Source organism: Colossoma macropomum, unplaced genomic scaffold (assembly GCF_904425465.1).
Source record: "Colossoma macropomum unplaced genomic scaffold, Colossoma_macropomum, whole genome shotgun sequence".
Lineage (NCBI taxonomy): Eukaryota > Metazoa > Chordata > Actinopteri > Characiformes > Serrasalmidae > Colossoma > Colossoma macropomum.
Genome location: NW_023494784.1, coordinates 186,404 through 200,413, shown reverse-complemented (window position 1 = coordinate 200,413; position 14,010 = coordinate 186,404). Strand labels below are relative to the sequence as shown.

The 14,010-nt window shown below is 41.4% G+C and overlaps 1 protein-coding gene across 1 annotated transcript in view; it reads right to left on the bottom strand.

The window, feature by feature from the left end:
- Positions 1-7,907: 7,907 nt before the first annotated feature.
- Positions 7,908-14,010, bottom strand: part of LOC118810985 — a 28,889-nt gene continuing 22,786 nt past the window's right edge. The window contains exons 18-20 of the mRNA XM_036575171.1: positions 11,472-11,525; positions 11,240-11,296; positions 7,908-8,242 (exon numbers count right to left, since the gene is read on the bottom strand). Coding sequence (XP_036431064.1) covers positions 8,174-8,242; positions 11,240-11,296; positions 11,472-11,525 — 180 coding nt within the window. The 3' untranslated portion in view covers positions 7,908-8,173. The remainder of the gene's footprint in view (positions 8,243-11,239; positions 11,297-11,471; positions 11,526-14,010) is intronic.

The following is a 14,010-nucleotide window of genomic DNA, read 5'->3' as shown; positions in this document are numbered from 1 at the left end:
CTCCTGAAAAGTACAGATTTATGCATACAGTAGGACAAGGCAGACGAGGAGGAGGAGTGGCCTGCATTTATAATAGTGACTTTATCTGCAAAAGTACCTCTATTGGTGAATTCATGTCTATTGAGTGTTGCAATCAACCTTTTTAATGATACACCTGTGTTGATAATTGTAATATACAGACCTCCAAAGCAAAATAGTAAATTTATGTCAGAAATTGCGGAATTATTATCAGTAGCGTCCACAAACTATGATAAGATTCTTCTGTCTGGGGACTTTAACTTACATATCGACAGTCCTTCAGATAGTAATGCATTAGAATTCATTAGACTTCTAGAGAAATTTCATTTGAAGCAGCACGTGTGCAGCTCTACCTGAAAGCTAGGTCACATCCTGGATCTGGTCATCACTAAAGGTTTAAACACAAATCTCTGATGTTTTCATATCAGATCACTTCTGTATTTTCTTTACTGTACTTTACGTGTACTTAGCGTGATATGTAGACAGATAAGTTTGCATGCAAGGTATTTGTTTCATTGTTTAGACACATCCGGTAAGAGGCAACTGCCACCTGCTGTATTGAGGATAAGACCTGGTTAGGCAGGTTAGCTTTTAGTTTTTTGGTTTCATTATTTTGTCACTGTCCTCAGTCCACCTTTGCATTTGGTTGAATCTTCAATGTTCATACTTAATCAACAGTTAGTGGAATCTTATTTCTTATCTTCATGCTCAAACTGTGTATTATTAATTCCTAGCACCCAAGCAGTTGATAGTTTATTGTGTCATGGTTCTCTTTTTTGAATATATTATTCTTCTATCAAACACTTTTGCAAGTGGAAAGTGGAAAATTGCAACTTCTGTTATCCATGTCCTTCCCCTCCTTGATCCATCACAAGCCACGTTACCTCCTCTCTACCCCTAACAACATCTAACATAACACCATTTCAGATTTAAATGATTGAAATAAAGAAACTTTAGTTTAGTTATGAGATGTGTGAATTTATTTATTTTTTTTTAGTTTTACTGTTTCACACATAATGAAATGTCCATAAAAAGTTTTAAAGAAATACATACTTTTACATTATATTCCATTATGGATTCTTCAGAGTAGCCTCCCTTAATGCAATCTAAAGATTTGCACACTATTTTCATTCTCTAAACCACATGTTCCTAATCCCTGCTCTGCTCATTTTATCGTCTCTCCAGCTTCCAACACACTCACTTCAAGTCATGAAGGGGTTGTTAATGAACTGATTAGCTGGATGAGGCATGTGAGTAGCAATAGGAACACCAAAACATGCAGGGAAACACTCCAGGACCAGGGTTGGTAACCACTACTTTGCAGTATGAGGAGCCACCAAGGATTCCACACATGCACTGCACTGTCTACTCAAATTCACTTGTCTAGTGGCATTGGTTTCCATCACCTCCCAGCATGAGAATCATTTGATAGCCATAATAAACAGCCCCATTTTGCAAGAAATTGATAGATCGTCTAGTACACAGTTATAAATAAAAGGTCTGTGCAGTATTTTTTTTTTCATTCATCAAGTACAAACAATGTAAATGGTTCCCCAAAGGTGGTTTTAAGGTCAAAGTGTCAAACATAAATGAGTTTTTCTAGGTGAAAAGTTTGTACCTTTTCATAACCTAATGTTTTAAAACAGAACAATAAAGTAAAAAGCCTGGAGGCAAGACAGGGGGGTGTGGAGTCAGTACAACTATAATTGTACAACTGTACAATTATGGTGCAATAGTGTTCCCTAACCCTTGAGGGTTTCACCCCAGTGCCACAAAGTTGCACTGCCCCAGTGAGTTTTATACCTTTATTTCTTAGAGTATAATTCCAAGTATTTCCATTTACAGTGCACAATGGGCTGATGAACTCTCTCCTAGAGTAAGGACACTTCCAAACATTAGAAAAACGTTTGGTCCTCTTCAAAGTTCTGTTTGTCTGTTCTACTGAAGAGGAAGCCATAATATGACCTATCACTGAAGACATGACCTTTCACAGAGGTGTCCTCAAGTGTCCTAACTCTGCCAGCCTCTCTATTGCCTCTGAGTCTGAAGTACCTGACATGACTCCAGTGTCCAATACTAAATCCCCCACTGTGTCTGCCAGGATTTCACACTGGACCTTCAACACTCACCCCTCAAAGTTATTTCTATATTGTTTCTTGGAGACTATATTACTTCCACATGGTCCAGCTACTGAATTATCATCTTCTGGTGGTGCAGGTACTCAAGCATCTCCTGGTAGTCCAACTGGCTAGGCCTCACCTTTCAAAAGGACCACCTGCCCAAATCTCACCTCCTGATGGTCTGTGTGCCCAAACCTCATTAGTTGTCCAGCTGCTCAAGTCTCACAATCAGGTGGTGTTGTTTCTGTTGCAGATGCAGATCCAGCTCTTATTTCTTTGTCAAATTCCAAATGCAGCCCTGGTCCAGGGAAAGTGGGTTTATGTTTGAGGGGTTATTTGGAGACATCCCACCAGTCACTGCTCAGGGTCCTTCTGAGTTTTTATTGAGCTCATGTATTTATTAAATTCTTATCCTTTCTCAGTTGCTCTTTCTGTTTCTGCTGTAAATTTGGCCCCTGGCCCAGTCTTCCTATTCAGCTCTTGTTTCTATGTCAAAAGTACCATGGAATCTTCTTGTCTACCTCTGCTTCAATATTTTACTTGTGTTATCTGTGAACACGTTTGTTCTCTACATGGTTAGTTTCAGTCAGTTTTATAACCTAGTCCTTATTTCAGGAGCTGTTCTCTGTTACTATTAGTCTCTGACATATCTGTCTGGTCTGTATTGTTTTTAGTTTTGTCCCTGCCACTGTCCCTGTCCTGCACCTTTTTCAGTTCCAGCGATTCCCAGACCTGTCATGGACCAGAACTTTTTTTTTTTGCCCGCCACCACCCCCCCTCTTTGGAGGACCAATTTTTTCTTTATTATTGTTACTACAAATTTCTTTTAGTATATACTGTCATTGTGTAGAGGGAGGACAACAAACTGCAAACATACAAGCAAACAAAAATTGCAAGGGGGAATAAAGAAGAAAAAAAATACAATCAAATAAAAGGATAGAAATTGGAAGAGAAGAGCAAACATATGTACACATATTTACACATGTAAAACAGGAAGGAGACAAAAAAACAAAAACAAAACAAAACAAAAAAACGGTAATTGTGATATTTGTACTCTGGCAATAAATTGAGCTATAGCTATTTATAATATCTGCCATATATTTTATTTGTGTGTGTGTGCACTAATACGTGACCAGGAACATTCGGGTAGAGGCACCACAGGTAGGTATAAAAGCCGATGGAAGTTAAGGTGGTTGTAGAATGCTATTAAGTGTTGACCATGTTTTTTCGTATTCATGAGATTTGTTTTTGATAGATGCTGAGATTTTCTCCGTAGCTTTGTGTTCTAATAGAAAGTTTTTCCATTGATTGATGGTAATCTTTTTCCTTGTTTCCCAGTTTGTCAGAATAGTCTTTTTAGCGATGGTCAGCGCCACCAAAATGTTCTGTTTTCTTCCTTGTTTAGATGGACTGATGATGTGTCACCTAACAGATGGAGTGATGGGGATGGGGAGATAGGTTGTTTTAACAGTAGAGTTAGTTGATTCATAACAAGTTGCCAGAAGTACTTGACTGGAGTGCAATGCCACAGGGCATGTATATAATAGTCAGGAGTGTTTAAGGAACAGTGTATACAGATTTCAGAGTCTATTAATCCCATTTTATAGAGCCTTTGCCCAGTGTAGTGTACTCTGTGAATTACCTTATATTGTATGAGGTGGAGGTTAGTATTGTTAGTCATGCTAAATGTGTTTCCCAGTATGGTTGTCCATGGTTGTCGGTAGAGTCCATTTGTGTAGAGTTGTTGTTTTTTTGATGGAGGGACGTCGGGGTCGTGCCATATGGGTGAGTGTTTGGAGGGTGACATTATAGTGTCAGTGCTCTTGTGCAGTTTCCACCAAGCTGTCAGTGTTGATGCTATCATTGGGTTTTTGAAACAGGATGGCGTTTGAGTGTTGTACTAATGAATGGTAAGTCTGAGAGTTGTATTTCATTACTTGAAGCTTCTTCTACTGCTCTCCATGATTCATCTGTTTGACTAGGCTTTATCCATTTTTTATGTATTGTAATTGATTTGCTAGGAAGTATTGTTGGAAATTGGGGGGTTGGAGGCCTCCCTGGGTTCTGCTTCTGTAATGTAACTAATTTGATCCTAGGTGGTTCTGCAAAAACAGTAGAATGTCATCTGCATATAAACTGATTTTGTGTTCTGCAGTTTGGGTTTGGATACCTTTTATGTTTGTGTTTTGTCGTATAGCTGCTGTCAACGGTTCTATAAAGATTGAGAATAGGAGGGGTGAGAGGGGGCATCCTTGCCTAGTACCTCTGTGCAGTGTGAAATTTGGTGATATTAGTCCATTAGTATTGATTGTGGCTTTGGGTGCAGTGTAAAGAATTTTTATCCAATTAATAAATGATTCTCTGAACCCTACTTTGTGCAATGTGGTGAACAAGAATTTCCAATTAACTTCATCAAAAGCTTTCTCTGCATCTAATGTAACTATTGCAGTTTCTGATTTGTGAATTGATGTGTGGTGTATCAAGTTAAGTAGTCTGTCTTCCTTTGATGAAGCCAGTCTGATTGGGGTGTATAAGTGATGGGATAACTGTTTCTAATCTAGTCACCAAGGTCTTGCTTATAATTTTTATGTCTGTGTTAATGAGTGATATTGGACGGTAGCTGGAGGGTAGGGTGGGGTCTTTGTTAGGTTTGAGATGAAGTGAGATTATAGCGGTATTCATTTCAGATGGTAGAATCTTGTTATGCTTTATTTCTGCTGTCATTCTATTGAATAGTGGAGCGAGTATTGTCCAGAAATGTTTATAAAATTCAGGGGGAAAGCCGTCAGGACCAGGTGCTTTATTATTACACATGTGGTGAAGGGCATTATAAAGCTCTTCTGATGTTATTGGATTTTCCAGTATTTGTGTTTGTTCTTTTTCAGTCTTGGAAGGTCTATGTTATTAAGAAAAGTGCAAATGTCCTCTGTTTCTGGATTGCATAATATTTCCTGTCTCATCCTTGATTACTGGTATTGTTGTTTTTTCTTTGTTATGTTTTATTAGATTAGCCAAGAGTTTTCCAGATTTGTTGCTGTGTTCAAAATTTTTGTGTCTTATTTGTTGCATTTGGAATTGAGTCTTCTTATTTATGAGTTTGTTGTATTGTGTGTTACATTTCCTTAGCTCATTTTCAGTTTTGTCTGTTGGGTTGTTTAACATCTTATTTGATAATTCCTTAATTTTTTGTTGAAGATTAGTTTTCTGTATCTTTCTTTTTCTTATGGGAAGAGTAGGATATTATTTTGCCTCTTAGTACGGCTTTCCCGGTTTCCCAAAGTAGTGTTGGTGGGGTTTCTGGAGAGTCATTTATTTCTAGGAAGGATGCCACTCTTTTCTGATATAACTATCAATTTCTAGATCTTTTAGGAGAGAAGTATTTAGGTGCCATCTGAAAGATTTATGTACATGATTTATATTCCACTTGAGTGAAACAGGGCTCTGGTCACTAATTATTATAGGGTGGTATATTATGTCTGAGATATTACATGTAATAGAGTTACTGGTTAGAAGAAATCAATGTGAGAGTGTGAGCCGTGAACTAGTGAATAAAAAGAGAATTCTTTGGTCATTGGATGTTTGAGGCGCCAACCATCGCTGAGCCCCAAATCATTCACCATTCATGGTATCTGTTGATTGCCAATTACGGGTGGAGTGTGCACTGGTTTTTCTGTCTAGATATGGGTCCATGATGGTATTGAAGTCACCTCCAATTATAATTGCGGAATCTGAGACATTATAAAGATGATTGAAAAATTCTTGGAAAAAGGGTGGGTCATCAGTATTTGGGCCATATATATTTGCAGTAGTTAAGGAGATGTTGGAGATGCTAATGTTGATTATGATATACCTTTCTTCTGGGTCTGATATCGTGATGTTATGTTTGAAAGTGAGTTTTTGATTTATTAGGATGGAAACACCTCTTTGTTTGGAATTGTAGCTGAGAATATGTAACTGAACTGTGCTGACTTTGTGATGATTTGTTTCAGATAGATGTGTTTCCTGTAATAAACAGATATCTGCCTTTAAAGAAGACAGAAGGTGAAGTACCTTGGTCTGTTTAGCCTGTGTGCCAATACCACGAATGTTCCAGGTAACAAACTTAAGTGACAACATGTGTAGTGTAGAATTCAATTGTGTGTATTAAAGCTGTTAAATGAGTGTGAAGATGTTTGTACTTGTCTTCTGGTGTGTGTGGTGTAGAGTGTTGTGTATGTGAGCAGAGATACATCTTTAATGTCCGGAATATATGGCAGTGATAAGAGAGGTCTTGTTTAGTGTTTGTTTTTTCAGAGAAAAAAAAAAGAATATGGGAAGAGAGGACAAAAAAAAAAAATTACAACGGAGAGCAAGTAATTAACAAGAGAAAAAGGAGAAAAGAATATAAGTAGTGTTTGGTTTGAGAGGCATACAGTAGCAGACCTTGGTGCATTTTGTTATTCCTAAGTACAGCCTAGGACGTTGCATATATTTTACAGGGTGTGTGGGTCAATGTGGGATCCTGCATGCGTCTGCATGAGTGAGCGTGTGCGTGCGCACGTGTGAGTGTGCACAATAGAGAGAGAGAGAGAGAGAGAGAGAGAAAGAAAGAAAGAAAGAAAGAAGTTACAACTTGGCATATACACGTAGACAAACAAGCACCCGCAGCACAGACCCGTGGAAACTGGTCATTAATTCCGAAATCTGTTCCTCTGAGTTCTCTTCCTTTACTATGATGAGCTTTTTGTTTATAGTGCTCGACTTTAGCGCCGATGGGTCGCGGTCGCTTGTTTATCTGTTTTTTCCCTCCTAATTGGTGTGCACGGTGAAGTGTAATAGATGAGGCTAGTTCCGGTGAGATTTTGAGTTTAGTGACCATGAAATCCTTTAGGAGATCTTCGGGGTTTTCCGGTGTGTGTTCGGGAATGCCAGAGAAGACGATGTCTCTCGTACTACGTGCCTGTAAGTCCAGGATTGTTTCTTTCATTTGTTTGTTGTCTTTCATAACTGATGATATTTGGGCTGTGAGTTCACTGACGGTGCTGCAGTGTTTTGTTTTCTTTAGTTAGTGTCAGGATTTGCTCCTGGCTGGAATTCTTTGTGAAGTATTTCGACCAGGGATAGTCATCTAGTGCTGAGGGCTTGCTGTTAATGGAGAGCAAGATAGGACTGACCTCTGTGCAGCATGTTGGTGAAGTTGGCTCCTCTGTGTCTGCCGGTGAGCTGGGTGGTCGGGGTTGTTTACCGGTGGGTGTTTGGAGTTGTTTACCTTTGGTTTTATCTTCTTTTTTGTCCTTATTCATGATGACAACATTGTAGTAGTGGTGGTCGATGTATTCCTTGAGGGATTCCAGGGCGACAAGTTGATAAGTCTGAGTAAATGTCTCACTTTCAGAATTTTAGGAGCGTTGTTTGGCTGGTTGTCTAGCAGCAAGGAGCCACCATCTTGGTTCTCGCACAGGGTCTCGCGAGAGAGTGTTCAGTGCGTCATGCACCCAGTTTCACACAGTTTACCAGAACTCTTGTCCCATTGTTAACCCAGCCTTACCTTTTAGTTGTCCCGAAGTAGTTATGTTCCTTTTTTGAGGATCTTACGTTTTGTCTGTTGGGAGTTCTGTCACAGCATCCCAGTCCTGGATCCACCCTGTCTGGACTCTGGCCTAACCTAACTCCATCTACTTCTTTTTTCCACTGGTTAAGATCCCAGCTCCAAGAGACATTTCGCAATGAAACACAAAGATTAAGTAAAACAAAAATTTACGAGAAGGAATCAGTTTTAGAATTAGAAAATCACTACATAATTACTGTTTATTTAATCAACTAGGCACAGGTGACACCAATGATTACAGTAAAAAATTGGTGCAATGCTGGTGAGGTGACAGAATTGCATAAGTAAAGACACAGGTAACAATGATGAGGAAAGAGGCCTTGGGGGAGTTAATGCAGAGACACAGTGGTGACTTTGAAAAAGAACATCTCCTTAGTGCTCAACTTCAAATGTACAATGTTATCCATAGAAGAGATCCTGTATGACTGGGCAACTTGGGCAGAGGGGATTAACGGTGGCTGGATGTGAGCCAGCTGGGTGTGATCCGTGACAGCATCCGGGCGAGAGCAAAACTGGACTGGAACAGAGACAAACCAGGCCAAATCACGTTCTTAGAAAAAAAAAAACTTAACCAAAAATGTAATACAGAGAAACAGGAATTACATATTCTGTTTTTATAGGATCTAGCTCAGGATTTGAAGGGAATGAGACAGTGACCCTGTTAGTCTACTACACATACTGCTCATGTACTTACTGTATCCAAAAGTGTGCAGTTGGTGATCAACATAACTTTCTACAGGGTGCCAAGGACACCCGGATAGCACTGTGCATTGCAATCTTTTAAGGAGGATATAACCATGGGCGTAACTGCACAGTGGTCATGTGATTGATGATGTCAATCATTGCATACTGCGATAAAGAGTATCGTGCAGTATGCTGTATACACTGTTCAGAAAGCACCACAACCCTATTCCATCTCAGGTGCCGTAGCTGTAATCTGTGCAGCTACAAGTGGTCACCAAACATTACAGCTGGACAGCGTTTGTCACCATGATTCAGCTGTGACTGGCACAGCACAGGGACCTAGTGGCAGTTTGGACAGGTATTTATTGTGCTGTCAGATAGGAGAATGTTTCTGGACAAAAGGAGGCAAAAGGGACAGCAGATAAGTACACTATATTTCCAAAAGTATTCACTCATGTGCCTTCACATGCATATGAACTTGAGTGACATCCCATTCGGCCCACCCTTTGCAGCTATAACAGTTTCGATTCTTCCGGGAAGGCTTTCCACAAGGTTTAGGAGTGTTTATGGGAATTTTTGACCATTCTTCCAGAAGCACATTTGTGAGGTCAGACACTGATGTTGGGCGAGAAGGCCTGGCTTGCAGTCTCCACCCTAATTCATCCCAAAGGTGTCCTGTGGGGTTGAGGCCAGTCAAGTTCTTCCACACCAAACTCGCTCATCCATGTCTTTATGGACCTTGTTTTGTGCACTTGTGCGCAGTCATGTTGGAACAGTAAGGGGTCGTCCCCAAACTGTTCCCACAAAGTTGGGAGCATGAAATTGTCCAAAATCTCTTGGTGCTGAAGCATTAAGAGTTCCTTTCACCGGAACTAAGGGGCCGAGCCCAACTCCTGAAAAACAACCCCACACCATAATCCCCCTCCACCAAACTTTACACTTGGCACAATGCAGTCAGACAAGAACCGTTCCCCTGGCAACCTCCAAATCCAGACTCTTCCATCGGATTGCCAGACGGAGAAGCGTGATTCGTCATTCCAGAGAACATGTCTCCACTGCTCTAGAGTCCAGTGGTGGCGCTTTACACCACTGCATTCAACGCTTTGCATTGTGCTTGGTGATGTAAGGCTTGGATGCAGCTGCTCGGCCATGGAAACCCATTCCATGAAGCTCTCTACGCTGTTCTTGAGCTGATCTGAAGGCCACATGAAGTTTGGAGGTCTGTACTGATTGACTCTGCAGAAAGTTGGTGACCTCTGAGCACTATGTGCCTCAGCATCTGCTGACCCATGTCATTTTACGTGGCCGACCACTTCGTGGCTGAGTTGCTGTCATTCCCAATCGCTTCCACAGGTGGCATCCTATCACGGTACCATGCTGGAATTCACTGAGCTCCTGAGAGCGACCCATTCTTTCACTAATGTTTGTAGAAGCAGTCTGCAGGCCTAAGTACTTGGTTTTATATACCTGTGGCCATGGAAGTGGTTGGAACACCTGAATTCAATGATTTGGATGGGTGAGTGAATACTTTTGGAAATAGTGTATACTGGCAGCAGAGCTAAGCACAATAATCCGGCAAGCATACCCAGCATTCGAGAGGGCAGGGTATGAGTAATCAGTTTTGGAGTATTTCCTGAACACACTGCTGCTGGAGGAGCTGAAGCAATATGTGCACCTTGAGAGGTACTGACCCTCCAATTCATGTTTGTTAATAGTGGGTCTAGGGGTTACTAGGGGTCTGAGCCGATTACAGAAGTTCTGGCTTGAGCTCATATGGGATGTGTGCATACTAAGCTTGGCCTCCTTAGCAACAACTGGGGCAGCCTCAGGAAGGCATGCTGAGCTTGGAGAAGAGGCAAGAAGGGCAGCATGCAGTGGCCAGCAACTGAATCAAATTGGAAACCTGAGGCTCCCTAGCAGTGAGGCCTTTGTCTTCTGTTGGGGAACCCACCAGCGCTGGAGGAGCTGAACATGCAGCAGTTGGTGGGCACAAATCCATCAGTTCAAGGGCATCACAAATTTTTCATGGGTGGAGCCACCAGTAAAAGTCCACCACTGTTCCAAATACTTTTTCACAGCACTGGCCTACTTAAGGACTGCTTAACGTAAGATCTCTTACATCAAAGGCCTCATATGAAATTCGCTGTAGTCATAATAGTTGCTTAGCGCTAAGCTATTTATAGAGGTTCATAGCCTTTAGCCTTTCAGATCTGATAGACAGAGCACGTATATTTTTTAGTCTTTTATGTGCCATGCTGGACCTAAGATATGCTTTAGTGAATCTCTCCTCACAAGAAGCAGTGCCGAATGGGAAATTTTTATGGGGGTTAGGGTTAGGGTTGTTTTGTCTTTCTGAACAACATATCAGCAGTTCTAACTGGTAGTCTTCCAGATCTTGCGTGACTTTTACAGCTCCTCTTAACTGTCATTTCTTAATCACAGCTTGTGTAAAGGTGGAGGCTGTAAGCTGTTTAATTTTCAGATCCTCAGCCACCAGCTTAGAGGAGCTGATGCTTACGGGGGTGGAGCCACTAAAAGAGATAAAATTTGAAGTTTTGAGGAGGTTTTCAAATCAAGATCAAGATCAAGATTTTTATGTGTTGGGATTTTTTTCTTGCCGTCATGCTCTCTGCAGTCATTAAAAACACTAATGGAATGTTGGCTAGCTAGCAGTTAGCTAATATATGCAAGTAGTTTGTAAATTAACATATTAACTCATATTGTTTGTCTAACAAATCATTTAAGGCCTAACAAGCAGAGACTGCAGAGACTGTGTGTGTGTGTGTTTGTGTGTGTGTGTGCGTGTGTGTGTGTGTGTGTGTGTGTATACCTGTACTCCTGTAGGTCTATGAGAAGTTTCACGTCTGCTTGGAGAAGCAGAAAAATTCTAAAGAGAAACAGATTTAAATTTACTTAAACTTAATTTTCCATTGACTAAAGTGATTTTTTTTTTAATTTAGTTTCAGTTTACATGTGTCAGTGAAGGTCATTAGTTTAAGAAGTGATATTTGATGGGGAATAATTTTAGGATGATGTGAATATGAAAAAAGAAATGATGTCACCACTTGAACAGCATTTTCATTCTTTTGTCTCTGTTTCTGAGGAGCAGGTTTCACCTAAACACAGAGAACCTGACCTATAATTCACTGCAGTGTTGAACTATGAGGAAAAACAGGAAGTATTCTGATGTGGAAGTTAGGGTGCCATCAGCACCACCAGTATCATCATCAATATTATCACTTGTATAAAGCAGAGAATCCACCAGCCTGCTCTGGACTAGGAAGCAGCATAGCCCACCAGCCCATATGTCCTTATAAGAAACATGGATAAGGAAGCCTTGTAGACCTGAAGGGCCCAATAGTCCACAAGTCCATGTTCCATCCAGTTTTCATGTTTTTTTTTTTTCTTCCAAAACTAATCAGCCCCTGGGAATAAATATTTAAAGACTCTTGTATTACCTCGCACCCAGATGGTGGAACAAACTTTCACTGGCTGTCTGAACAGCAACTTTTTTGCAGTCTTCAAATGCGGACTAAAGAGACACCTCTCTTTAGACCAAACGTCACCATGGAGTCCTCACTGCTTGGAGAGATTATTAAAGCACTCTCCATCCAGCAGCAGAGTCAACATCAGTCTCTCCTGGATTGCCAGAGGGAAAACCAGGCCCACTTCAAGGCCCTGCACAGGGCGAAGAAGTGGACAGGAAGCTCATGTGGAGTTTGCTGATGGCAACCAGTACTCCAGCTACAGCCAGGAGTCAAAGGGTGACTCCACAAGATGACCCAGAGGCTTTTGTGGAGTTCTGCCAGAGAGCAGCGGAGGACTGGGCAATCCAACTGCTGCCCCTGCTCATGGGGGAGGCCCAGCTTGCTGCCCAACAGCTGGAGTATGATGAACTGAAAAAGCCACACTTCAGAGATTTGGACTTAGGAACAACACCATCAGCGGTTCCGCTCACTGACTCTTCGTGAGCTTGACCGGCTCTTCATGTTGGCTCACCAGCTCTGTGATTTTAGCAGGAGGTGCACATGGCAGCGCATTTGTGGGCAGGAAGGCCCAAACAAGCAACCCTCTCTCTCCTTCATTCCCTCTCTGTGCCTACTCCAGAAAAAAGGGAGCTCTAGCCCCTAAACTCTTCCCCCACACTTGCCTGGGCAGGTGTGTTGGTGTTGTGGAGAGCCTGGGCATTTCCAGTACGCACAGAGAGGGAATGAAGGAGAGAGAGAGTTGCTTGTTTGGGCCTTCCTGCCCATGAATGTGCTGCCATGTGCACCTCCTGCTAAAATCACAAAGCTGGAGATGGAGCATCTGTTAAATGCTATAAATGTTCATAAGCACAAGTGGGGATGATGCACCGATGTGGTGATAAAAGTGGTGAAGTGGGGATAAAGCGGATTCCGCTACACAGCCTTCTACTAGCAAATGTTTGTTCTCTGGAAAACAAACTGGACAAGCTTAAACTCAGACTCATGACACATCATGAAACCAGACTCTGTATTTTCATCTTTTCAGAGACCTGGCTCCACTGCAGCACGCTTCTGCTTGAAGAGCTAACGGCATTCTGCAGTGGTGGACGAGGTTTAAGAAAATCGTTTAAGAAAATATTCAAAACATTAGAAATTAGTCATTCCACTATCCATAAGATCATCTACAAGTGGAGAAGATTTAAAACCACTGCCAATTCACCCACGAAATTTAACCCGAGAGCAGATAGTGAGATGCTAAAATAAGTGTCTTGCCATTCTTGATGTAAAAGTGCCTACCATTAGAACAAGAGTGAACAAATTTGGACTACATGGGAGGTGCGCCAGAAGGACTTGTGGAACAGTGTTCTCTGGACGGATGAGTTAAAGAGAGTTGTTTGGCCAGTGTCAGAAGCACTGTTTGGTTAAAAACAAAGAACGCATTTGATTAAAAGAAACTCATACCAGCTGTAAAGCATGGTGGTGGCAGTGTTATGGTTTGGAGCTGCTTTGCTGGCCAACTTGCAATCATAACTTGACTATGAACTCCCTTACATACCAGAGAGTGCTGGAGGAGAATGTAAAAAAGTTGTAGCTATAAAGAAGTTGAAGCTGAAGAAGTGGACCTTCCAACTGGACAGTGATCCCAAACATACAAGTAAATCCATCAAGGTAGAAATTGAGGGTTATGGAATGGCCCAGTCAAAGCCCAGATCTGAATCCCACTGAAAGCCTGCACATGCAAAAAGTCCTTTAAACACTGCACACCTGAAAGAATTCTGCACTGAAGAGTGGGCAAAGATTTCTCTGAGTAGATGTCAGAAACTGGTAGACAAAACCATCCATATGAAGCTGTTTCTGCCAAAGAGGGCAGTACCAGATACTGCAGCCAGGGGTGCACTTACGTTCTCAACAGAATGTAACTTAAGATCAAATACTGATGCGTCCACAGTCTTAATAAACATGGTTGTCATAATAAAGACAGTGGCTCAATGCAGAACCATGAACACTCAAAGAACCATTCGCATGCTTAAACATTTCTTTGCATGGTGAAATCATTCTTCAGATTGCTTGAGAATGTGTTGGAAATGGTACTATATGGAATGTCTTCTATAGCTTTCTATATAGCACTACAAAA